This window comes from Cornus florida, unplaced genomic scaffold (assembly GCF_030987335.1).
Source record: "Cornus florida cultivar Cherokee Brave unplaced genomic scaffold, ASM3098733v1 CherokeeBrave_3.0.0_Hap2_Chr08, whole genome shotgun sequence".
In the NCBI taxonomy this organism is placed as follows: Eukaryota; Viridiplantae; Streptophyta; class Magnoliopsida; order Cornales; family Cornaceae; genus Cornus; species Cornus florida.
The window spans coordinates 33,415,671-33,442,940 of record NW_026775578.1 but is presented as its reverse complement, the minus strand read 5'-3'; the positions used below and the strand labels follow the sequence as shown (position 1 = coordinate 33,442,940).

General features: G+C 32.7%; 2 protein-coding genes and 1 pseudogene across 2 annotated transcripts; all 3 read left to right on the top strand.

The window, feature by feature from the left end:
* Window positions 1–336: 336 nt before the first annotated feature.
* On the top strand, window positions 337–5,490 carry LOC132271212 (uncharacterized oxidoreductase At4g09670-like). The gene is made up of 2 exons (XM_059772526.1): window positions 337–893; window positions 4,713–5,490. Exons 1-2 carry the CDS (start codon window positions 432–434, stop codon window positions 5,331–5,333), a joined length of 1,083 nt encoding a protein of 360 aa, XP_059628509.1. The 5' UTR covers window positions 337–431; the 3' UTR covers window positions 5,334–5,490.
* Window positions 5,491–17,595: 12,105 nt separating this feature from the next.
* Window positions 17,596–21,895, top strand: LOC132271211 (pentatricopeptide repeat-containing protein At3g22470, mitochondrial-like; annotated as a pseudogene).
* Window positions 21,896–24,354: 2,459 nt separating this feature from the next.
* LOC132271210 (putative pentatricopeptide repeat-containing protein At1g12700, mitochondrial) lies at window positions 24,355–26,953 on the top strand. Its single transcript, XM_059772525.1, has one exon. It carries the CDS (start codon window positions 24,357–24,359, stop codon window positions 26,409–26,411), a length of 2,055 nt encoding a protein of 684 aa, XP_059628508.1. The 5' UTR covers window positions 24,355–24,356; the 3' UTR covers window positions 26,412–26,953.
* Window positions 26,954–27,270: the final 317 nt, after the last annotated feature.

Genomic DNA, 27,270 nt, shown 5'->3' with positions numbered 1-27,270 from the left:
GTTGAGGGTAACGCAATACCCTTATGTAACCTTATATTACGAAATTAACCTTTTCAAGGGTGACCTTACGTGCCCTCTATTGAAGATAACTTTTCCTTTCACTGTCGTCTTTCATTCTCAGAGAATTAAAAGTGAGGGTAATAATACATACATACATACATACATATATATATATATATATTGCTAGCGAGGATAATGTTTCATTGGTAAATTTTTAAGAATAAGATAATAATATTCCATTTTGGCGGGCTATTTACGCAGTCACGTCATTTTCAATAATTTTGTTTCGAAACTCTAGCATTATCGTTATAAATTTAGAGGACTGAAGTAGTGTTGCACCAAGTAACAAAAGCTCATCTAACTTTTTCATTAACTAACTTCGGCGAAGGTTTTACACACACACACACACACACACACACACACACACACACATGGGTGAAACTCCGGTCCGTTTTGGAATATTGGGGTGTGCTAATATAGCGCGGAAGGTATCAAGAGCCATTAGGCTCGCTCCCAACGCCACCATCTGCGCCATCGGTAGCCGTTCGATCGAAAAGGCGACCATATATGCGTCTGAGAATGGCTTCCCGGCGACGGCTAAAGTGTATGGCAGCTACGAAGCGGTGATCGATGACCCGGACGTGGAAGCCGTGTACGTGCCTCTCCCGACGACCCTGCACCTGCGCTATGCGGTCTTGGCCGCCCAGAAGAAAAAGCACGTGCTGTTGGAGAAGCCGGTGGCTCTCAACGTGTCGGAGCTGGACACCATCTTGGAGGCGTGTGAAGCCAATGGTGTGCAGTTCATGGACGCCACCATGTGGATGCACCATCCACGGACGGCTAAGATGACTGAGTTTCTCTCCGACCCACACCGTTTCGGCAAACTCAAATCGGTATGTCCTCGCAAGTTTATTTTAAGTTTCGTGGCACAGACATCTCCGAATACGACCATTTGATGTACCGTCATTGGAATGCCTTGCTTTGTTATTGAAATGACTTGCTTTGTTTTTTTAGAGAGGACGTATAGCTCATCACGTCACATCTAAGTTGTCCGACTCTGAAGTCATTTTTATATGGTATTTTTCACGTTACAAATATTATTAATTTATTTTTATAATAGTGATACTCATACTTAATATTTATTATAAATTGTGTAATTCAATAATTTTTAATTAATTATTTATATTAAATACAACTAAATGGAGAACTCCATTTTTTTATTTATTGTATAATTGACTAATTAAAAGATTAGGTCTAACCATTTACTGCAAGTATTTTGTACAAGAATTATTTTTCTTATTTTTATAATTAATTGACATTTTTATATCCTTACTTAAAACCGATTGACATAAAAAGATAATATAGTTATTCTAAAATTTCAATCTTAATTGGAAATCATTACTATTATTTATTTTCATAAAATACATTTCTTTCCCTTTCTTTATTGTTTCAGTTTGCCATTGCATCATTCCTATCTTCTTCTTTGTTTTCATGGTACTAAAATATAAGAATTTTATTTATACAAAATTACAATTTTTCTATTTTTTCTTATTTAAACTCCTCTCCTTGTTTTTGTTTATAGGAGTTAGATAAATCATTCGCATAATAATCTTATATATATATATATATATATATATATATATATATATATATATATATATATTAAAGTTTCATGGTGATTCAAACTTTAATTGCCAGTAAAGAATATTAAGATGAAATCATAGGGCGTTGATAGAATTTTTTACTTTTATTTGTAAAAAAAAATAGAAAGATAGGCAATTTTTCAAATAATTAGTTACTTTATATTTTAAAATAGGAACTATTATATTTGACACATAAACTCGGTAAAATAGTAGGTTTATAGAGATGATGTCAACATACCAGTTTCTGACGGGAGTGCTTTTTGAAACCTTTTATTAAAAATCTTTTATTAAATTTGATTTGTAGTGCCCCACATCAGGTTCGGGGTGGATTTGGAGCTCCTCCATGTACATTTTTTTGAAAAAAATAATTCAAATTTGAATAAATTTAAAATAAATTTTGTTATTTTTTAGTATATTCAAATATTTAACAATTATAATAACAAAAAAAATATTGTTAAAATTTAAAATTATCATAAGAAATAAAAATGTATATATATATATATATATATATATATATAATAAAATAATATTTATTTATATAATAATTATTAATCAAGCAGAGTTTTAGGCTTTGCTCGGTTTAGTGTTTTCTCAAACCAGTTTCTAGCCCGATTAAAGACAGGGCATGTTAAATTGATAGTCGTATATGTACTCGTAATTCGTAAACTTATAGCGGACAAAAATAATTATAGGTGTTGATAACGAAGAAGAACTGAAAATAGTGACTAGGTTCTATCGTTCGGAAATATGTTTTTAAAAAATTTAAAACAAAAAAAGGAGAAAAAGAAAAAGACAGGACGAATATTATACTATTGAAATCCTGAATCAAAATAAAGCTTTTTTCTTTTTTTTTTTCTAATCAATTTAGATCGAATTGAACTATCACATTTGATTAGTTCATATACTTTTATTTTAATATATTTTGACATTATTTTACATGAGAACTATTTATTTTAAGAATTTTGACATTATACATATATTTTCACACTAAAAGCATACTCCCTTGATAACTCAAAATTTGTTCATGTTTTCATTTTTTTACCGTTCCAAAATAATTGTCTTAATTCAAATTTTAATGTACTATTTTTTTGATATTCCTAATTTATCATTTTTACTTTTAAATTATAAAAATAATTAAAGTATGTGAACCCATTTCAAAATTTATTGGCTATCATTATAATATAAAAATATATATTACTCCCTCTCTTTCAAAATAAATGTTTTTTTTGAAAATCTAAATTTGTAAGAAGATAGTTTTAGTATTTTCTTTATTGTATTGATAGTGAATAAATTATCAATCCATCCATAGTATCTACAATTACGTGATTTACTATACTTTTAAGTTATAAAAAATAATACTTTGACTTTTCAAATAAGACACCAAAAATGAAAATATGAATACTTATTTTGGAGCCGATTGAGTAAAAATTACACACCTAAAAAGTTAGGTTTGTGACAATTTTATTTATATATTTATTTTTAACACAAGAAGTATTAATTTGAAGAAGAAATAAACTTCGCAAATACATATACACAAATTTAGAGATGCAACTAATTTAGCCATGGTCATGGACTCACAGTGGACAAAAGTTATACCACTAAAGAAGTATAGATAGACCATCTAATTAAGAACTTATGAAAATTGTGATTTCTATGGTTTGAAATTTTGTTTATTTTTTGGGCTTCTTTTATTTTTATTTTTATTTTTATTCTCAATTAGTTTTTCAATTGTGTAGAATTTTATGGAGTTTATATTTAGTTGTGGATTTTTGGACATTAATTTTTCCGGTGTTAATTGGGTCTTAAATTCAGAAATAATCTTCTCAAAACTTTGCAGCTTCAATTTGAAACTCACCACCAAAGTTCTAGCTTGGTGTTACCTCATCTCTTTTATTAAATAGACATAAGGTTTAAATCTCTCCAAAATTGAAACTCACTTTTGACTGGGATCTAAAAACGAGGTGAGAGGGCAAGTTTCAATAGAACGGCAGTCCCAGCTTTTGGTAATTAAAGATTTCAAATATTTTCAGGTAAATGGAATACAAAGAAGAGTAGTGTGGAATTCTTTTATGACAAGAGTCACGAGATTTTTACTTATTAATTATCATACCAAGATTTTTTTAAATCTATGGAAAATTATTTGAATCATTCAATAATTTTTTAACTACTCAACCAAAACAGTTTTTGAGATCTATAAAAAAAATTAAATGGATCTTTAAATAAATATCTCAACTCAATGATTAATAAAAAGTTTTTGATTGCACTACTCATAATCATAAATGATTTTTATTACCTTATAATCTTATAAATAAAAATAAAATAGTAAATGTCTTTTGAATTTTCTGTGACTGACCACTGACGATGGCTGCTTGTTTGATGTGCTGAATCTAATTATTTGTTAAATATAATATATTTTATTATGAAAAGGAATATTTTCAAAGACTTCATAGCTAGGCTGAAGTTTCAACCCAAGTACAATTATTGATGGGGTCAAAGAACAAAAGAATGTTTTGCTCCAATGACCATTTTTTTTTTTTTTTTATTAATCTTTAATTTTCGTTTGCAAGAGTCAGTAATGGACCCAAAATTTTTGGTGAGGGGTGCAATTGAAGTTTTTTCATAATTTTAGTGTGATATTTTTAAAATTTTACAAAACTTATTAATACACGATTCAAATAAAAATAATAAAAAATAAACAAAAAATTTAGTAGGGACAGCCATCCCCATTGGACACCACTTAGGTTTGTGCCTTGTAAGACTAATCATAAAATAATGGGTGATTTATACTCACACATTCCCTGTGATTTCACCTTTGCACCTTGGTCAAAATCGTAGTCATAAAGTCGATCTACCTCTTATGTTGGCCCAATTATAAGTGTACACGTCACGAATTCACATTTTCTCTGCACTGTTTTTCTTCCTGTTCATGGCCCGTGGAGGGTGAAAGGAAAAAGAACAGTGAAGAGAGCGCGTTATGTTTTTTGGAGCAATGGATGTATGTGTTTATTTATTTTGATAGATTTGTGCATTTGTAATTGAACCACAGACTATTTTGTCCTACTCCTACAGGTTACTAGCTCGGCTGCTCATAATCCGGGTCCTAACTTTCTTAAGAATAACATTCGTGTGAAATCGGATTTGGATGCTCTTGGAGCACTTGGTGATTCTGGATGGTACTGCATCAGGGCAATCCTTTGGTCCGTCGGCTATGAACTCCCAAAATCTGCAACAGCTCTGCGTGACCCCGAATATAACGAAGCAGGAGTGGTTCTCTCATGTGGCTCTTCTTTGAGTTGGGCAGACGGGAAAGTTGCCACCTTCTATTGTTCTTTCCTAACAAATTTGACAATGGATATAAATGCACTTGGAACCGACGGAAATCTGCGTGTTCATGACTTTGTTATTCCTTTTCAAGAGGACGTCGCGCCCTTTTATGCAGCTTCAAATTCTAGGTTTCAGAAACTCGCTATTGGGTGTGAACCAAAACCGAGCGAGCACTGTGTTACCACAGATCTTCCTCAGGAAGCTCTAATGGTGAAGGAATTTGCTAGTCTGGTTGGAAGTATCAAGCGAAATGGTTCGAAACCTGAGAAGAAGTGGCCAACCCTCAGTAGGAAGACACAACTGGTTTTGGATGCTGTCAAGGCATCGATTGAGCGTGGTTTCGAGCCTGTCGAGGTTGGGAATTAGTTGAGCACCGTGTTCTTCCCCTGTTAAATCCTTGTTATTGGCTTTTGGGGTGAACAACACACATAAAATAAAATTCACCCCACGTCAAAGTTTATGCCTCAAGATCCACAGAGCACAACTCATAAATATATATTAATTCCGTTTAATCGCATAAAAATTTATTTTAAAAATTAATATATATTTAATAGATAAATATATTTTATCCAAGTCAATTGATCTAGATTTTTGTGATCAAACTAATCAAGTCGAAATAAATGTATTTACATAGATCGATACCATCTTGCGAATATATGTTCCAATGACAATAATTAATGATTACCTAAAATACGTAGGTATTAATTCCGTTTAATCGCATAAAAATTTATTTTAAAAATTAATATATATTTAATAGATAAATATATTTTATCCAAGTCAATTGATCTAGATTTTTGTGATCAAACTAATCAAGTCGAAATAAATGTATTTACATAGATCGATACCATCTTGCGAATATATGTTCCAATGACAATAATTAATGATTACCTAAAATACGTAGGTATTAATTCCGTTTAATCGCATAAAAATTTATTTTAAAAATTAATATATATTTAATAGATAAATATATTTTATCCAAGTCAATTGATCTAGATTTTTGTGATCAAACTAATCAAGTCGAAATAAATGTATTTACATAGATCGATACCATCTTGCGAATATATGTTCCAATGACAATAATTAATGATTACCTAAAATACGTAGGTATTAGCCACTAATCAAGACTAGCGTTCATTACTCTCTCATATTTAAGAACAATTTTTTATAACACTAATAAGTGAAAAACTGATATGATGTAAATTTTTCGCTCATCCTCTATCCAGTTCAATGTGCCAAACACATCAACATGCAAGGTTTTAAGAATTCCAATCAAATGATTGATACAAGTCATTTTATATCATAGAAGCCTCGCTACATATATCCAATTCAATGTGCCAAACACGTCAACATGCAAGGTTTTAAGACTTCCAATCAAATGATTGAGACAAGTCCCTCATTCTATATCATAGAAACCTAGCTACATCCAATGCAATGTTGTTTTAAGACTTCCAATCAAATGATTGACACAAGTCCCTCATTTTATATCATAGAAACCTAAGTACATCCAATGCAAGGTTTTAAGATTTCCAATCAAATGATTGACACTAGTCCCTCTTTGATACAAGTCATTTTATATCATACAAACTTAGCTACATCCAATTCAATGTGCCAGACACATCAACATGCAAGGTTTTAAGACTTCCAATCAAATGATTGATACAAGTCATTTTATATAATAGAAACCTAGGTACACGTTACATTCTTTCAAATAGCTCATTCTTTAACTTTAGCAAGGTTTTAAAATCAATACAAAAAACTCATTTGAGATCGTGTTGTTAAAAATTACTTCATAATTTTTTTTATTTAAATGTATTATTACTTCATAATTATAAAAAGATGTACTATTAGATGCGTCTATAATAAAATTAAAATACATTGGAACAATTTTCAAAATTTTATAAAAATTTATATATTTAAAAAAAAAATTAAAAGGAAAAAAAACCTAGAATGAAAATCATTTTTTAAAAAGCCTAAATTTATTACCAAAATTTTCTAAAATTTCTATGAAGGGACATTTTTGTCATTGAACATTGTGTAATCTTCAAAATTTTCTTATTTTTTAATTTTTAAAGAAAACCAAAAATAAAAAGGATAAATTGCAATGATCTTCCCTGAAATTGGATGCAATTACAAATAAACCAAAGATTTGTTATGTTTTTTTTTTGGTAAAAACACCCCTATGTCAGATTTTAAGGTGAATTTATACTCATTATTATATTATTAAAAAAAAAACCTAAAATATCTTACTATGTTAAATTACAAATTTACCCATATGAATGTTTTTTTTTTTTTTCCTCTTATTTTCTCTTCTCTCCTCTCCCCTCCACCAAACACCCACGCCACAGCCCTGCAGAACTCCATCACATTGAAAGCACACGGCAGTTCGCCCCAAAATTCGTCGGGTCGCGCTTCGACCACCGCCTCACTCACCGCCGTGTGCTTATACAGAACTGATTCCACCTTCACGCTGCTCAAATTCTCGCCGTCGTTGATGATCACAGCCTTCAATTGGTCTTTGATTCAGTTTAGGACGATGTCGGAATTTCCTTCGATCAGCCTTTGATGGGTTGTTGTGATTGATACCAGAGATAGCCATGGACGGCGAGCACGAAGCTTTCGGTTTGACTTGGGGTTCCTATTGGTTCAATTGGGTTCGTCAAGGTCCGATTGGGTGGTGATGATGGTGGTTGAAGTGGTGATGGTGATATATATATATACATGCATATATATGGGTTTCTGATATATATATATATATATATATATAGTACGTTGTGAATTGAATTCGATTATCCGATTGGGTGGCGGTAATGGTGGTGGAAGTGGTGGCGGCGGCAATAAAAGATTCATCAAGTTTGAGCCTTTCTTGCTTCCTAATTCTTTGATCCACCCTGATTCATCCTTTTTGCCCTGATTTATTTTAGTTTGTGGAAGGGTAAGAAGAGGTCTCTCGAGCCACATATGAAGAAAGGGGGTAGGTGGTGGTGGTGCCGACTGCGAGGAAGTGGTGGTGACAAATTTTTTATTTTTTATTTTATTTATTATTATTATTATTATTTTTGTGTTGTTGGCTACTGCTTGCCCTGGTTCTTGCCTTGAGTCAGATTTGATTACCGTGAAAATATATTGGTGTTTGAAAATTGCTGCAACTTGGTATTGTGTTGCCATCTTTGATGAGTTTCTATGTGGGTTGGTTTGACAGTGAAAGCATGATGGGTTGGTGGTGGTGTTAACCCTAACCTAATTATAAAATTAAAATTAAAATTAAAACTATTTAATGATTTTTTTATATATAAATAAATACTTTTTTAATAATCTTCTAATTAGATCATTTTTAATTAAATATAATTAATAATACTTTAAATTTATTTCAATTACATTTTAGTCATTATAATTTTTTAATTACATTTATTATTTCAATATTTTCCATTTACATATAAGGGGCTGGGACCATTAAATTTATTTTAATTACATTTTAGTCATTATAATTATTTAATTAAATGTATTTTAATTACATTTATTATTTAAATATAGTTCAATTAGTTCCATTTACATATAAGGGGTTGTTTAGTCCCATTGATGCAATTTTTTTTTGTAATTTAATAGAATTATAAGGGTAATATAGTCTTTTCAAATTAGTTGAAGATCATTTTAGTCCTTCAAATCAATTTTCTGACAAAAAGGTACTAAAAGGGAGGTATGGAGGAAAAAATTTCCCTCTAATAAGAGTAGTCCATGTCATCATGAATATAATTTTATCTTTGATAGCTCAAGTTGGGTTGGTCATTAACCCAAAACTACTGTTATCTAACTACCAGCTTTACTAATGCGGCCCAAATCCATTTAAAAAAGCAGCCGGTCCTGCAAGGAAAAGGATTCACGAAAGGAAGCAAGTTCTATGTAAGGAAAATCTGGTAAGGGAAGAATTATAAAGAGGAAAGAATTCTATTTGTAAAGAAATTTGTATATGGAAAGAATTAGAGGACAAGAAACGCGAGTCCTACCATAATTTTTCTAACTTTTGTATATAAATAGAGGCCTAGACCTCTAATAAAGGGATTAAGCAATTCTACACTTCTCTACATACTGTCCTTGTTTATTTTTATTATTTATTGGGTGAGTTGTGTTATTTCTCCTAATCATTATTGATTGGGCGAAATTTTGCACCTATAGGAGGTCTTTGCAAAATTGGGGCAAACCTCATAGGACGTTTTGCAAAAAAATTATAAACTTCAGATTTGTTTCTAATTAAGTCAAATTTTGAAGGACATCCTAATTTACCCAAATAAAAATCATCTTGAAGAAAACCTAAAATTTTCTTAAATTTCTATCAAGATGGTTTTGTGTAGAACTATGATAGTCCAAGAGGGTTTCCTGCAACTTGCTCTATCTTAAATTCCTATAGGGTACATTTTTATTATTATAATATTACTATCTCACGTTGTTCTCAAAGTTGTAACAATTGAATATTCTTTTTAGGTTAAATTATTAGTGTTTGTGCCAATATCAGATGGTCAATGTTTTTTTTTTTGGCTGCAATTTGCTCTTTATTATTTTATAATTCTTTAAAGTAATCATCTCATATAAAAAAATTCAAACAGTATCTCTTTAAGAATATAAAATAAATATGGCTACTCATTATCAAATTGTATTTTTATTATTCCACAAAGTGTATAATGGTCTCTAGAATGTGTACAAATATTGAAATGTTTTACCTATACAATAACATATAATTGTACAAATGATTTAGAGGCGGTTTTGTTTTAACCAAATTTTAAATTTTGTCACATTTGCACTTTCGTTCATACAATCACTCTCGCATTTGTTTAGTTTAATCTCGTTTTAAGACAATTAAGTTAAAGAGTAATACTATCAAAAGAACTCACTTGTAAGAAGAGTTGCGTTTGTTTTTTTAGAATTTTTTAAATTTTTGGCAGAGCCATGACCCCCTCTGGTCTGTCCCCCCACTTTCTTTCTTTTTTTATTTTTTTTATTTTTTATTTTTATCTTTAGTCCCTGTTGATCAATAAAAAATTATAGATCAAGTAATTCACTTTGACACTTTAATATAAATATATATATATAAAAAATTAGAATATCAATTAGTTATGATTATAGAAATCACCCAATGAATGAGTCAATAATTAAAAAACCTCTAGTGGGATGTTCCCAAAATGTGATTTTCACGCTGTTTTTGTTTTTGCTTCGCTATATCTGCTCCAGTTTGGTTTGTTTCTGGCTAGACTGGATAAATTTGATGTTTTTTCTCCGGCTAAATCTCTGATTTATGTTTGTTTTTGTTATCCCCAACTTGTTTTGATCTTATGTGAGGTTTGGGTGATTTTTCTCCTATTGAAGACGCTTTGTGGATGTAACTTTGAAGTTATTACCTTAATGATGGGTAGACCGGGTCACTCCCGCCTTTTGGTGGTTTCTGTTATTGAGTTGTGGCTCTTGTCTTGTTCTCAACAAATTTGGAAGTCGTTCTTCATTTTTTTTGTTTTGCTTTATGATTTGTATGTCTTTATCGGATTTGATTTTTGATTTTGTACTATCTTTGAGAACTTGGCCCGCGTACCTTTGCAACAGTAAAAATAAAAAAAAAATGTCCCCAGAATATTTTAAAACTTTTCAAAAAATTCACTGCTCTTGCTCCAAAGATAATTTGCCTATGACTAAATTAATAGGTATTTGTGCATTGTGGCACGGCCAAATTGTACTGTGTAACGGGTGGGCGCTTGCCCATTTACCCAAAAGCTCGAATTATTGGGTAATGCTGCATACCCACCCATTTATACCCAATCATTTTCCCATCCGATTCCGATGTGGGACAAATGACCCTTGTTACATTCTCCCCCACCCAAACTCGCAACGCCCTCATTGCGGTTCGGGCCACCCTGCCTACCCGGGGTGTTAGCCCGGACGCCTTCTGGGCCGAGTGTTTGGCGTGAAACTGGATTAAGGATTGGGTCTGGCTCTGATACCAATTGTAACGGGTGGGCGCTTGCCCATTTACCCAAAAGTTCGAATTATTGGGTAATGCTGCATACTCACCCATTTATACCCAATCACTTTTCCATCCGATTTCGATGTGAGACAAATAACCCTTGTTACATACTATGTGCATGTAATGGGACCATGTGATGTGTGCCATGCAAAGAGGAATCAGAATTGATTCCTTCTCCCAACCATTTAATTAAATACATTTAGAGAGAGAATGGATCTTCCTGTTGTGAACTCACCTTTGAGAAAGTCTACACTACTATGGTGCGTATGGTATATGTCAGTCTCTCATTCATTGAATGGATATGCAAAACTCTCAAAAAAAAAAAAAAAAAAAATTATGTAATCATAAACATTTGATGGATTAATTAAATCCAACATCTTTGATTAAAAAAATAGTACTACAAAATTGTATAAATATATTACAAAGAAATTTTAATATTAATTTTCATTAAATTAGTTCAAAAATATTAAATGGACCGCAACTATTTAATAATTTCACGTATAAATTTTTTCCTTTCCGGTGTGTATAATATATAAACAGTAATATTGCCATCTAACTATCCAAGTCAAAGAAGTAGAGTGGCTTATATAATATATGTTGCATATATATAATATTTGATGTCACACACCCATAACGTGGAGAATTCTATGCATTAACAATTCATATTTCAAACTGTGAACTCATCTATATACAGAGTAGCATAGAACACGCAAGAAACACAAAGAGAAATAAATATATATAGATGAGAGAGAGAGAGAGTAGTGAATATGGTGATATCTGTATTGATGAGATTTATGTACCCACCACCTCCTTCTGTGTTCATCATGGCCATGTCCATGATTAATGTTGTATTGTTACTTGTTAGTGGTTTTTGGTATATCAGAAATAAAAGGAAAACACATTCAATATTCCAAATTTTTGAATGTTAGTTCACAGAAATCCACAGAAATGCATATCATAATCGCTAGCAAAAACGGCATGCTCGTAGGCTATACGCCTGCATTTCTTGCCTCTCTTGCTTCCTTTGCCTTTCTCCCTCATGAGGGTTTACTAAATTCAGCTCTCGCCAGCCATTTCTTCAAGAGGATCTTTGAGGTACTCTTTCTCTCTCTCTATATATTTCTCAAATACATATGCGCAAGTGGGCCCTAAATGGAAATAAACTTCGCAAATAAATATGCGCAAATTTAGAAATTGAACATTACTTTAATGGTGTTTAATCTGCCATTTTTTTCTTATTTTGTTATTTTTGAAAATTAAAAAGGAAAAGAAAATAAAAAATAAAATCATTTTGAAGAAAACCTAAAATTTTCTTAAATTTCTATCAAGGTGGTTTTGTGTAAAAATCTGATAGTCCAAGAAGGATTCATGCAACTTGCTCTTTCTTAAATTTTTATTAGGGGGCATTTTCATTATTATAATATTACTATCTCACGTTGTTCTCAAAGTTGCAACAGTAGAATATTCCAAGGGGTTTTAAGTTAAATTATAGAGCTTGTGCCAATATCAGATGGTCAATGGTCTTTTTTTTTTTTTTGGTTGCAATTTGCTCTTTATTATTTTATAATTCTTTAAAGTAATCATCCCATATAAAAAAAATTCAAACAATATCTCTTTAACAATATAAAATAAATATGGTTACTCATTATGAAATTATATTTTTATTATTCTACAAAGTATATAATGGTCTCTAGAATTCGTACAAATATTAAAATGTTTTACCTATACGATAACGTATAATTGTACAAATGATTTGGCCCGACCAAATTTTAAATTTTGCCACATTTGCATTTTTGCTCGTACATTCACTCCCACGTTTGTTCAGTTTAGTCTCTTTTTAAAGCAATCAAAATAAAGAGAAATACTCTCAAAAGAGCTCACTTGTAACAACAGTCGCGTTTGTTTGTGTTTTTTTTTTTTTTTTTAAATCTTCCGTCCCTGTTGATCAATAAAAAATTATAAATTAAGTAATTCACTTTGACACTTTAATCTAAATAAATAAAAAAATTAGTTTACCATTTAGTTATGATTATAGAAATCACCCAATGAATGAGCCAATACTCCAAAAAAAACCCAAGTACGATGTCCCGAATTGTAGTTTTCACGTTGTTTTTGTTTTTGTTTGGTTTGTTTCTGGCTAGACTGGATAAATCTGATGTTTACTCTCTGGTTAGATTTCTGATTTATGTCAGTTTTTGTTATCCTAACTCGTTTTGATCTTGTACGGGGTTTGGGTGATTTTTTCTTTTATTCCCAACAAATCTGAAAGATCGATGTTCTTTATTTTTCTTATTTTGTTTCATAATTTGTATATTTTTATGTTACTGGACTTTTGACTATGTACTATCATTGATGACTTAACATTTGTATTTTTATAATGATAAAAATAAATAATAATAAAAAACGTCTCCCGAAATATTTTAAAAGTTTTCATAAAAATCACTGCTCTGACTCCAAAAGATAATTTGCCCATGACTAAATTAATTGGGTCACCCGGTATCTGTGCATTGTGAACTCATCTTTGAGAAAGTCCACACTACTTTGGCGATATGCTATATGTGAGTCGCTCATTCATCGAACGGATATGAAACTTTCAATTTTTTTTCCATACAAATCTATTGATGAGGATACACCGGCTCTGGATCAACAAAATATCTGGACGTATTATACTAAAAATTATTAAATGATTCTGAATTATGGACTCATTAAATTCAACATATTTGATTGAAAAAATATTACTTCAAAATTATATTAATATATTACAAAAAACATTCAATATTAGTTTTTATTGAATTAGTCCAAAAATATTTAATAATTTATCGGTATAAACTTTCTCCCTTGTATAAGCTTTCTCCCTTTGCCATGTGTACATATATAAACAGTAATATTGCCATCTAATTAACTTTACAAGTCAAAGCAGTAGATCGGCTTAATAATATATGTTGCATATAATATTTGATGTCACACCCATAACGTGGATAATTCTATGCATTAACAATTCATATTTAAACTGTGAACTCATCTATATATAGAGAGTAGCATAGAACACGCAAGAAACAGAGAGAGAAATATATATAGATCACAGAGAGAGAGAGTGTAGTGAATACGATGGTGATTTCTGTATTGATGAGATTTATGTACCCACCACCTCCTTCTGTGTTCATCATGGCCATGTCCATGATTAATGTTGTATTGTTAGTGGTTTTTGGTATATCAGAAATAAAAGGAAAACACATTCAATATTCCAAATTTTGTAATGTTACTTCACACAAATCCACAGAAAAGCAGATCATAATGGCTAGCCGGACCGGCATGCTCGTAGGCTATACGCCTGCATTTCTTGCCTCTCTTGCTTCCTTTGCCCTTCTCCCTCATGAGGGGTCTAGATTTCTGTTACTAAATTCAGCTCTCGCCATCCATTTCTTCAAGAGGGTCTTTGAGGTACTCTCTCTCTCTCTCTCTCTCCCTCTCTCTCTCTCTCTCTATATATATATATATTGAATCAATGCCATATCTTTTGCATCTGATTATTATAAGTTTTAGTTACATGTTCAGGCATGCATTTACTGGTGATAAATGATAATGAGTTTTAATAAACGAGTTCGTTCATGAACTTTTTAATAAGCCGAGTTTATGATGAGCATAAAACATGTGTTCAAACTCACTTTGTTTAGGATAATACTAAATTTCTTTAATCGTGATAATGAAGAAAATAAACAACTAATTATGTAAATCTATAAGCAATAAATAAATGAGCTTGTTCACGAACTTCTATATGTTCGGCTCAATTACTATTAATTATGCAACCTTGAAAGATGTGTTCAAGTTTAGTTTGTTTTTCTAAATGAACCAAAATAAGCCAAGCTTTAAACAAGTGAGTCTAAATTATTGCGAACAACTTGGTTTATTTGCAATCATAATTAAAAATATTTGTTGGGAAGAATATATGTTACTTTCATCGTGATAATGTAAAAAATAAATAATTAATTATATAAACCTATAAAATTTTCAAGGATGCATAATATAACTATTAAGATTAATGTAACTTCTAAGGGAGAGCCTTGTGGGAAGACTCGCATCCAGGCCTTAGAGATTGAGAGATCCGTTGGAGCCACTTTCATGAAATTATTCGATAATTATACAGTGCATGTAGGACCAAAGATTGCGCATATTTGGAGCCGTTGCTTTCATTTCACTACATAACTCTTCTTGAAGTATGCCGGAATTGTACTCTTCTTGATAGGAATAAGTGGTAACTTTTATCACCATTACCTCCTTTTTAAACTGAGGGAGAAAGGTGAGAAAGAGTATAAGGTTCCTAAAGGGGGTCTATTTGATCTGGTGTTATGCCCTCACTATCTTTTTGAAATTTTAGGTTTTGTAGGTGTATCCTGCATTTCTCAAACACTATGCATTTACCTTCACTCTAGGCTCAACCTTGTGCCTGATGGGGAGGAGTTATGCCACTTGAAAATGGCACATTTGCAAATTCGAAGATTTTCCAGAGGATGTCAAGGCTCTCATTCCATATGTTCTTTAGACAAGTTTTGGTGTGTAGAAGACAAATAATTAAATCTAGTTTGAAGCTAATATCAAATGGATTTTTTTTTTTCTCTAAAATTTGTACTTCTTGTGAGACACATCGCTGTTTGTTGTTATGTGCTTTTCATATCTAAGAAGCTAATTAATAGTTTTTTTTTTTTTTTGGATGATAAAACAAACTCTACACATACCTATACCTCCACTAAAATTCGAACTCTAACCCCCATACTTCCACTAAAACTCGAACTCTAACCTCTCCTTTGCGGGTCAAGTTTATTTTCTTTCTTTACCATTGAGAAATACTGTTTGGTGTTGAAAAATAAGGAATGGCTTAAAGAAAGTGAAGCTTTAATCAAAATATAATACGATCAGTAACAGTAATTTTTAAAAATTTTGAATCATAATTTTTTGCATAATACAAGGTCGCTCAGAGAAATTATACAAGATCCCAAGGTATTTTACATTTGCAATCCCTACCCTATGCACAACCATGTTTTTAATATATATATATATATATATATATATATATATATATAATTATGATTCAAAATTTTTAAAAATTACTGTTACTGATCGTATTATATTTTGATTAAAGGTTCAATTTCTTTAAGCCATTCCTTATTTTTCTCATGTATGAATAGAAATTGGATGACATACCAAATTATTTGTATGCTTATTTTACGCATCATATCAGTCTTTTCTCAACATTTTTACACAACAGATAATTTTGCTTTTATCCATGAAATTTGTGTAACAAATGGTGACAAAATTTCATTGAATGGACGTACTTTTTATATAATTTTTAAATTAAAGCAATTTGTATATATGGAAAATATTTAAAATTGGGTAACCATGAACTAAGGGAGGGCCATTAGCAAAAAAGATAAAAATAAAAGCCCAATAGGCTACGTAAAATCAGACAAGGACCGTTAAGGCCCAATTTACATGACGCATTATGGGCTAATATTGGGCCTTATGTATTGCAGCAGCCTTTTGCACATATTTCCCATTGGTTTTAGTTACATTCATGAGCCTGACTGAGAGTGTAGTGTTTTTGAAGCTCAGTTGGATTATTGAACAAGTTTGTTTGAAAATGTGTTCAACTTCGGTTTGTTTACTAAGTAAACAAAAACAGAATCGAAAATTAATCGTGTTTGAATTGATTATGAATATTTTAATTCATTTGGAAGTCTAATTAAAAGTATACAAGATTTTTTAATCATGATACGCATAAAAATAATTAATTAATTATATAATCATATAAACTTTTGGCGATTGTGAAATGTAACTATAAATTTTTTAAGGATGGCATAGTGGGAAGAGAATTATGGATGGAAATAAAAGTTTTGGAAAATAATTCAAACTTCCGTCAATTATTTTACCTCCATTGCAACCATAATCTACAAGTAACACCTAACATGGGGGTTTCCAGAGTGACCAGTTGATCTGAAATAATCGGAATTGTAATATTATTAGTAGAAAAATGAGAATCCATAGCATTTCTCTTACATTTTTAATTTTTTTTATTAATGAAAATTTTAAAAATTAATCCATCTCTAAACCTTTGTTTGAACAACAGCTTCCAGCAATTTGAGGTCTAAAGTGAAATGTTAATTATTTTATTTAGGAAAGTAAAAGCGAAATGTTAATTATACATTGTTACAAAAACTATATGTTATTAATACAATACTAATAGTTTTTATTTAAAAATCATTCTCTTTGCTTAACGTACAGTAAGCTCAATAAAATATAAATATAGTATTTATGTTTTCAACTTAAGATAATGATTTAATTATTCAGATAATAATAAATAAAACTTTTTGGTTAAATTTCGTTATATTAATTAATATGAGAAGTGTTATACGTAGTATTTATTTAATAATTATAATAAACTATATATAATTCATATTTTTTTTAAAAAATAATACATAAGTAATATAATGAAATCACTTTTCTCGGGCCTCTTAGAGAAAAATAGTACTAGATGTAAGGAAAATTACTGTTATGGCCTCAAAATTAAGACACAATGGTGTTTTCTCTCTCCAGAAGTTCTCTACTTACCCATTTGTATTGTCTTCCTTTCTTTATTGAATATCCAATTCCTGATGATAATTTGATGGCTTCATTTCGTTCTCAATCTGATGCTACTTATGCTAAAGTTCAAAACCCACACATTACAAGTAATCGAACACGGTTTCTGAAATTTGTGAGAAATCAATGCATTCGTGGGTTCACCAACCTTGATGATGCCTTAGCACTGTTTGACAAAATGTCTCAACCACGACCTTTTCCTTCAATTGTGTATTTCACTCAATTGTTAGTGGCCGTTGTGAGAATGAAACATTATAAGACTGCAATTTATTTGCTTGAGCAAATGCAGCACATAGGAATGGCGGAGCCTGACGCTTAGACTCTGGGCATCTTGATGAATTGTTACTGCCATTTGAGTTGGGTTGATTTTGGTTTCTCTGTTCTAGGGAAAATCTTATAGCTTGGCTATGAAGTGGACTGTGCAATGCTCACCACTTTGATGAGGGGACTCTGTAGTGAGAATAGAATGGGTCAAGCAGTTGGGTTGGTTAATGACATGGTGGCACAAGGGTTTCAACCTAATAAAATTACTTGCGGAACGATTATAAATGGGTTATGCAAAACGGGGAACACTATCGCGGCTATTGAGTTGGTTCGGAAGATGGAAGAAAGAAACTGGGTGGCTGATGTATTTGTTTATAGCATGATCATTGACAGATTTTGCAGGGACAGAATGGTAGCTGAGGCTTTCGACTTCTTTTCGGAAATGGTCCGTAAAGGCATTTCGCAGAATGTTGTCACTTACAACTGCTTAATCCATGGCCTATGCAATTCAAACCAGTTGGAACAGGCTATAGGATTGTTGGATGAAATGGTGAACCAAAAAATTAAACTGGATGTACAAACCTTCACTATCTTGGTGGATGCACTTTGTAAGGAAGGTAAGGTTGCAGAAGCAGGACATATAGTTGAAATGATGATTCAAAGGGGTGAGAATCCTGATATAGTCACTTATAGTGCACTGATTGACGGTTATTGTTTGCACAGCAAATTTCATGAGGCAAAGAAGGTATTTGATGTGATGGTTGGTAGGGGTTGTGTACCAAATGTTCATAGCTATAATATCTTGACTAATGGATATTGTAAGAAGCAAAGAATGACCAAGGCTCTAAGACTGTTTCGAAAAATTTCTTAGATGGGATTGGTTCCTAATACTGTTACTTACGCCACTCTTATAGGGTGGTTTCTGCCATGCTGGAAAACCTCAAGGTGCCCAACAACTTCTAAATGAGATGCAAGCCCGCGGCCAACATCCTGATCTTATGACCTACTCTATTTTGCTGGATGGATTATGTAAAAACCAATGTCTTGCTGAGGCTATCACCTTGTTTCGCGAGATGGAAGAAAGTGTAACCCATCTTGATATTGTTGTTTACAGCATCCTCATTGATGGTATGTGCAGAGCTGGAAACATTAAAGCTGCAAGGGAACTCTTTTATAGTCTTTCTTCCAAAAGGTTGCAACCTAATGTTCGCACATACAACATTATGATCAATGGACTCTGTAAGGAAAGGTTGTTAAGCGAAGCAAACATGTTGCTCAAGAAAATGGAAGAGAGTGGTTGCTCACTAGATGGTTGCACTTACAATATAATTGTCCAGGGATTTCTTCGAAATAATGATACATTAAGGGCAATGCAACTTATTAAACTAATGGTTGAGAAGGGATTCTCTATTGATGCATCTACTATGACCATGTTATTGGAGTTATCAAATAGTGGATTGGATCAGTCAGTTTTGGAGACACTTCATAAGATTGTATAATGTCAATGGGATTTTAAATGCAAGGTGAAAATTTCAGATTTTGTTGGCCTTGCTGCATATTGTATCTTGCGTCAGAGTCGTCTTCATGTTTTGGTTGAAATCATTGTTCCATGAGAAGTACAGAGGAGAGAACCTGGGTGATATTGGGGAACTTAAGAAGCATGCCTGAGTTCTTGGTATGAAACTGCTTGATAAAATGGGATATAAAGAATGTTGCTTGGTGCAAACAAGCAAGGGATTATTTCTTCGAAGCACAGTTGCTGCTAAAGTATATGGGAATGATGGTTTCAATGTTCACAAAGAGATACAGGTTATAAAGCTCTTAAACTTGCCAAACAATGTGTCGTCATTTGCTCTGCCTTTGTTTATCAGGCTGTTTCAGGAACGGCATCCCTTTCCAATCCATCAGCTCTCTCCATCCATGCCCGGCCTCTATTGCTTCCTTCACACTTTTTCCTGATGAGCTTTCAGATTTGTGTACGGATTTCACTCTCTCAATAATCATTGAGGTACTTTCCTTCTCTTTCTCTCTCTCTCTCTCTCTATATATATATGTGTGAATATGTACATATTTCTAACTATTCATCCTAGAAATATGTCAGTTTCTTACATCATTGGTGCAAACATTTTATTCCTGAAATCCTAAATATTTTTAATAATTAAAATATGTTAATTTATTATGGTTTGATGATGTATCTTCTAAATTTACCATGCACTGCTTCTCATCTTACCAAATTCACTTTGCAGTGTCACCAGATCATTCTTTATATTTTTCAAAGGGAATGTCTATATGAGGGCACAAGCTCAATCCGTAGCTTATTCCTTTTTCTAACTCTTAATTGTTTTAGTTATCGAAAGTTCAAGTGATTTCCGAATCTCAAATTTTTTGTATACCCAACCTAGCCCCTTGATGACTTGGTATAGATAGAACCCTAACATATGCGTCATTGCCTCCTATTTCCCTCAAAAAATAAAAGAATCCCTCTTTCTAAACTCCATTCATGCACTTGGACATCTTGGCTCTAACAAATTAAGGCTCTTAGTATAATTCCCATGCCCATGCCACTCAGTAAACTATAATGAAAATACTTGTGAAATCATCCTGTGTCTGTTCCATCTACATGGACTATTTTAGGACTCGAACCAACATTCTCACATTACTCGGTTCGAGTTTTTTTTACTTGCACCTGGTAATGAACCTTGGGGAGATTTTTAAATATTGCGTCTTGTTATATGCTTAAAGGCCAACAAATTAGTGCAGTTAACCAACACAAATGAAAGGTGATGGAATCTATCTTTATTGGTTACTTTTCTTTTTGTATTTTCTTTTCCTCATTTTTTTGTTATCCATCTTACTGTTACAGGATCGGATCACAGAGGTTTGTTGTTAAAATTTAATGAGAAAAATTAGACAGAGGGGGACTCACAGTTTCATTTTGGTGCTTGATGGTTGAAGGATAGAGATTTCAAAATCCATGGTGCAGATGGTATGGGAAAATCCAGTTCGGGGGTCAGTTATGTTTGAATTGAAAGAGAAATATGTTTGAATTGAAAGAGAAACTAAGACACTGTAGGGAAACTTTGAAGGACTGGAACATATCTAAATCTCATTACTCCGGGCAGAAGATCTTTCTTTCACAGGATCAGTTAAAATTGGATATGACCATGGCATATGACAGAGTCTAGTGGAGTTTTTTTAAAGGTATGATGGAGAAGAAAGGTTTTGCAGATTATTCGGTTAATGATTATGCGTGGTGTCAGTTCTGTTTCTTACTCAAATCTTAATTGATGGTGAGGTGAGCATTGGGTGGGCTTCTTCGTCCTTCTTTGATGTTTTGCAAGTCTGAACAGTCTGATGTTACTTGTCTTAAACGAGTGTTAGATGAGCAAGCTTAATAGACATATGAGAAGCTTTCTGGGCAAATGTTTAGCTATGAGAAATCCAGCTTAAAGATGATGAAAAGAAAGTGGACTCCATCTTAATATTGTGGTCTACAGCATCCTCATTGATGGTATGTGCAGAGCTGGAAAAATTAAAGCCGCAAGGGAACTCTTTTATGGTCTTTCTTCCAAAAGGTTGCAACCTAATGTTCGCACATACAATATTACGATTAAGGGACTCTGTAAGGAAGGGTTGTTAAGAGAAGTAAACATGTTGCTCAAAAAAATGGAAGAGAGTGGTTGCTCACCAGATAGTTTCACTTACAATATAATTGTATAGAGATTTCTTCGAAAGAATGAGATTTTAAGGGCAGTGCAACTTTTTCTTCAAGAAATGGTTGTGAAGGGAATCTCTGCTGATGCATGTACTGTGACCCTGTTATTGAATTTATAAAAAAACAAAAGTGGATTGGATAGTTTTGAGGATGCTCAATAAGTTTCCGTGATCTCTATTGGTTTTCCTTATGTTTGGTGAAAGTTTCATATTTTGTCCGCCTTGCAGTGTGCTGTATGTATGGCCTATAGATGGTTGCAGTGTGATCTCTATGTGAGGATCTTTGAGATACTCTTTCGCTCTCTCCCTCCCTCTCTCCCTATATATATATATATATATATTACTATTCATCCTAGAAATATTTTTGTTTTTTGACCTCATTGATGCTGAATAAAGGCCTCGATGTAAAAATGCAAGCTTGTCCAATTGTGATCATTTTAAAAATAATTATTGAACTATATAAACTTTTTGAATATGAGCAATATTACTATTTGAGCATATTTTGTAATTAAAAAATAAAAATAATATGTACTCTGAATCATTCTATAGTGCTTGTTTTATTCTGATTTTTTTGGAAAATTATTTTTCCACAGAGAATAAAATTATGTAAAAAGTCATTTGCTCTTCCAAACCATATTTGAAACAACTTAATATTAGCATTTCATTTTATCTTAAAAAGACAACTTCTGCTGGTTCTGTTGATCATATTAATATATCTATAGTCAGAGCCATTTCTCGGTAAGGGTATTTAGCTTTTGTTCATAGAGAACAGAACAAAACTCATCCAGAGGTACTGTTTTCTTAAGGCTTTTGGCTGCAGATTTCTAACACCTGCTTGCTTCTTTTTCTTTTTTTTTTTCCCCTTTCTGTTTCAGGAAGTTTCATGCTTTCATAGTTGGCTCATAAGTATTTGATGCTTTTATCGTGTTGGTTGCTGGATGCTCTATCTTTCAAGCGCAGGTGCTTGTTCCAAGTTCTTTGTTACGGTGTTCTGTGTTAATTACACTAGAAGGTCTAACAAAGCAGAATCCTCGCCAAGTTGAGGCTGCTGCAGATGGTGTTGCAGCATTGACAAGTGACAACTCTACCCACCAGTCAAATCGGTAATTTTTACAAAATTATTTGTAATAGTTTTTTTTTTTTTTTTTTTTTTTCATCACTCCTTTTATTATAAGAATACGTGCTATCATTCAATTAAAACCAAGGTTAATCCAAGGTAAAAGCCAAAGTACAAGTTCAAAGGGTTAACAAATTACAACCAACACACCAAATTAAATTATGCTTTACAAGCTGTCAGTTTCTTCCCACTCCAAATGCAAAGTGCAGTCAATCAAGTCACTGTAGTCTTGCAGAAATGGAGGAAGCTAATAAAAGAGCCGGTGAAAAGATAGCTTGAGAGGCATTACAAAGAGAAGGATTTGAAGGAATTTTTTATGAGCATGGTGCATAATTTGCAATGAAGATGGGCTTTCACCTTATTGGTAGGAGGCTTTTTTGCCATTCAACGAAAGATTTTGTAAAGACATTTTTCGGTTTATTAGGAAGTTGTTTAGCATTAAGACTGATGTTTAAAGCAATAGTTGGTTTACTTGGACTCTTAACATCTAATCTTTTTTGTACAAGAGTGATCTTGAATTGTACAAACATGCTCGGATCATTATTTATTTATTTTCTGGAAGGTAAACATGCTCAGATGTTCCTCTTGCATGAATGCAACAGGCAGCCCATGAAGCGACCAAAGTTGCTCCTGCGTTTTTTATTCTTGTTTTGTTTCTTAGCTTCGAGGTGGTTTTGTTTTGCTTTAGAGAGGAGGGGAGTGTTCATTTTGTTATATTGCAATGTCAATCATCTTCTACAATTAATGTAGTGTCTATATTTTGAATTAAATGGATGGTTGAATAGGGAATCTATAATTTTTAAAATTGGAATAAGTTTGACCATAATCAAGAAATTTTGATTTATAATTATAGATTAAAAAATAGTGTTACTATAAAAGAATTATAGTAGACAAAATTTTGACCATATAATCTTCATACAATCTTCTTTCAAATTTTCTATGCCTATTAAACCACGTTGGTTTTAAAAAACTGTGGTTAGAGGTGTTTGGTGACTAAAGAAAGTGTGTTTAGGTTGCAGAGATTTTTTAAAAAAAACGTATTTAGGTGAAGTCGGAAATCATAGCTTTTGGAATTACGTTCAAGGTAGAGTTAGGTAATTATTTTTGATAATATAATATCTCACTTTTCTTTATAACCAACTGAAGTCGATCGCTCCGTCCCAAATTAAGTATTCCCAAAGGTGACGCTTAATTTAGGACAGAGGGAGTACCTAATAAGCACACTATAACATGGATAGAGTGAAAATTTTAAACCATTTTCTAGTTGTAACATATATTGAAATTAGTTTTATAACCCGTAATCACGTAATGTTAACCAACAACCATGCCATTTGAATGAATCACTCACTTTAATATCATACAACATTATAATATACTAAATTAATAATAAAAGTATTTTAAACAACATTGTTACCAAATAAATTTATACATATTTTAAGTATAAAAGTGCTTTATAAAATGCATTACCATACACATAACATAATTTTTATTGACAACAATTTTATAATAACTATATTGTTAAAAGTGTTTTCATCATTCTAACAGCAGGCTATTAGATTCGTGCCTAAATATTTGTTTGTTGATATATATATATTTTTTCATTAAATATAGTTCCATCTGTCCCATAAAAGTGAGTCACGATTCCACTTTGTGAGTCATGATTCCAAACATGACACTCTTTAGCAAGTTTATTTTTGTCTTAAATGAAGTCTCAGGTGCCGAAACATGTAGCCAACCCAACCAGCTTCACCCCCGCGCACACAGAAGGGATTTCTCTAAGATGATTAAAAGAAGTGTTGTTGGTGCTTTCTCTCTCCACAAAGGTACCCGTATGTCTACAACTTCTCTTTTTAAGCATTGTGTTAATTTCTTCATTGATTATCCATTTGCTAGAGACAATTCAAGGGCTTCGTTCCATACCCAAACTGGTAATTATCAAAAACCTAACTTTACCAAGCCTGTCAGAAATCAATTCATTGATTATCCATTTGCTAGAGACAATTCAAGGTCTTCGTTCCATTCCCAAACTGGTAATTATCAAAAACCTAACTTTACTAAGTCTGTCAGAAATCAAATAAGTTTTGAGTTCACTAACCTTAATGATGCACTCTCACTGTTTGATCAAATGTCTCAAATGCGACCTCTTCCTTCAATTGTGCATTTTACTAAATTGTTAGGGGCCATTGTGAGAATGAAACATTACACCACTGCAATTTCTTTACTTAATCAAATGGAATCCTCTGGAATGGTAGAGCCAGACGCTTATACTCTGGGCATCTTGATGAATTGCTACTGCCATTTGAATCGGGTCAATTTGGGTTTTTCTGTTCTAGAGAGGACTTTGAAGCTTGGTTATGAAGTGAACAGTACAATGCTCACCACTTTAATGAGGGGACTCTGTAGAGAGGATAAAATAGGTCAGGCAGTAGAGTTGTTTAATGACATGGGGGCAAAAGGATTTCGACCTAATACGGTTTCTTGTGGAACCATTATAAATGGGTTGTGCAAAACAGGGAACACCAGCGCAGCTATTGAATTGGTTAAGAAGATGGAAAAGAGAAATTGGGTAGCTGATGTTTTTGATTATAATATGATTATTGACAGTCTTTGCAAGGACAGATTGGTAGCTGAGGCTTTTGACTTCTTTTCAGAAATGATCCGTAGAGGCATTTCACCGACAGTTGTCACTTACACCTCTTTAATCCACGGCCTATGCAATTCAAACCAGTGGAAAGAGGCTACAAGATTGTTGAATGAAATGGTTAACCAAAAAATCAAACCAGATGCAAAAACGTTGACTATATTGGTGGATGCACTTTGTAAGGAAGGGAAGATTTCAGAAGCAGTAGAAATAGTTGAATTGATGATTCAAAGAGGTGTGGAGCCTGATACAATCACTTACAGTGCACTGATGGACGGATATTGTTTGCAAAGCAAATTTGATGAGGCAAAGAAGATACTTGATTTGATGGTTGGTAGGGGTTGTGCACCTGATGTTCAGAGCTATAGCATCCTGATTAATGGATATTGTAAGAAGCAAAGAATGGCTGAGGCTCTAAGACTTTTTCACGAAATTTCTCAGATAGGATTGGTTCCTAATACTGTTACTTACAACACTCTTATAGGTGGTTTCTGCAATGTGGGAAAACTTTTAGTTGCGCAACAACTTCTGAATGAGATGCAAGCCCGTGGCCAACATCCTAGTTTTGTGACCTACTGTACTTTATTAGATGGACTGTGTAAAAACCAATGTCTTGCTGAGGCAATGGTGGTGTTTCGAGAGATGGAAGAAAGTGGACTGCATCCTAATATTGTGGTTTACACTATCCTCATTGATGGTATGTGTAGAGCTGGAAACATTAAAGCTGCAAGGGAACTCTTTTGTAGTCTTTCTTCCAAAAGGTTGCGACCTAATGTTCGCACATATACTATTATGATCAATGGACTCTGTAAGGAAGGGTTGTTAAGCGAAGCAAACATGTTGCTCAAGAAAATGGAAGAGAGTGGTTGCTCACCGGATGCTTTAACTTACAATATAATTGTCCAGGGATTTCTTCGAAACAATGAGATGTTAAGGGCAATGCAACTTATTCAAGAAATGGTTGAGAAGGGATTCTCTACTAATGCGGGTACTATGACCCTGTTATTGAATATGTCAAATAATAGTGGATTGGATGAGTCAGTTTTGGAGATGCTCAATAAGTTTCTGTGATCTCTGTTGGGTTTTTCTGATTTCAATAGGCGAAAGTTTCAAATTTTGCTGCCTTGCAGTGTGTCTATTGATGCTTGCATCAGTGTTTCCTTCATGTGTTTGGGGTGAAATTATTGTTCCTTGAGAAGTAGGAAGGAGAGAACCTGAGTTGGGTGATGTTGGGGAACTCAAGAAGAATGCCAGAGGAATTTATATGAAACTGGTTGACTAGATGGGATAAGGATGGTGGCTTGGTGAAAACGAGCAAGGGATTGTTTCTCTGAAGAACGCGTAGTTGGTGGTGAAGCATATGGGACTGGTGTTTCAATGGTCCCGGAGAGACACTGAAATTTACCTAGCAATGTGTGCTTATCTTATCTGCAAGGTCATTCTTGCCAAAGTAGTTCTACTGAGATTTGTGTGTTCCCACTTTGTCACCTTGGAATGTTGTGCTAGTGTTCCTCCATTGTTAAAAATATTCCAGTGTTTTGGATGTATGCCAATGTTCTAGCCTCTAGTTAATCTGATAAATCACAAGGTTGAGTAGTTCTGTTGTTATGTTATATGCTTCCACTGTTGCATCCTCTCTCATTGTTGAACTCTGGTCTTTTCTTCATGTCCAATTGTCCAAAGGAAAAAAGGAAAGGAAAAAAAAAAAAAAAAAATGAATTGGTATGTCTGGTGTAAATTCCTTATTTTGGAATTTGAAAATGAACCCTGTTTACTTGTTGGATGGAGACAATTGGATTTTACTAAAAAGGAAATTTCAAAAAATGTTACAGATATTTTTTGTATCACTACTTATTTGCGGCAATATTGAAGCTGAATAATCTTGCAAGTTGAAATTATTTTAAATGAGCAAAATAATTTGACTAAATTA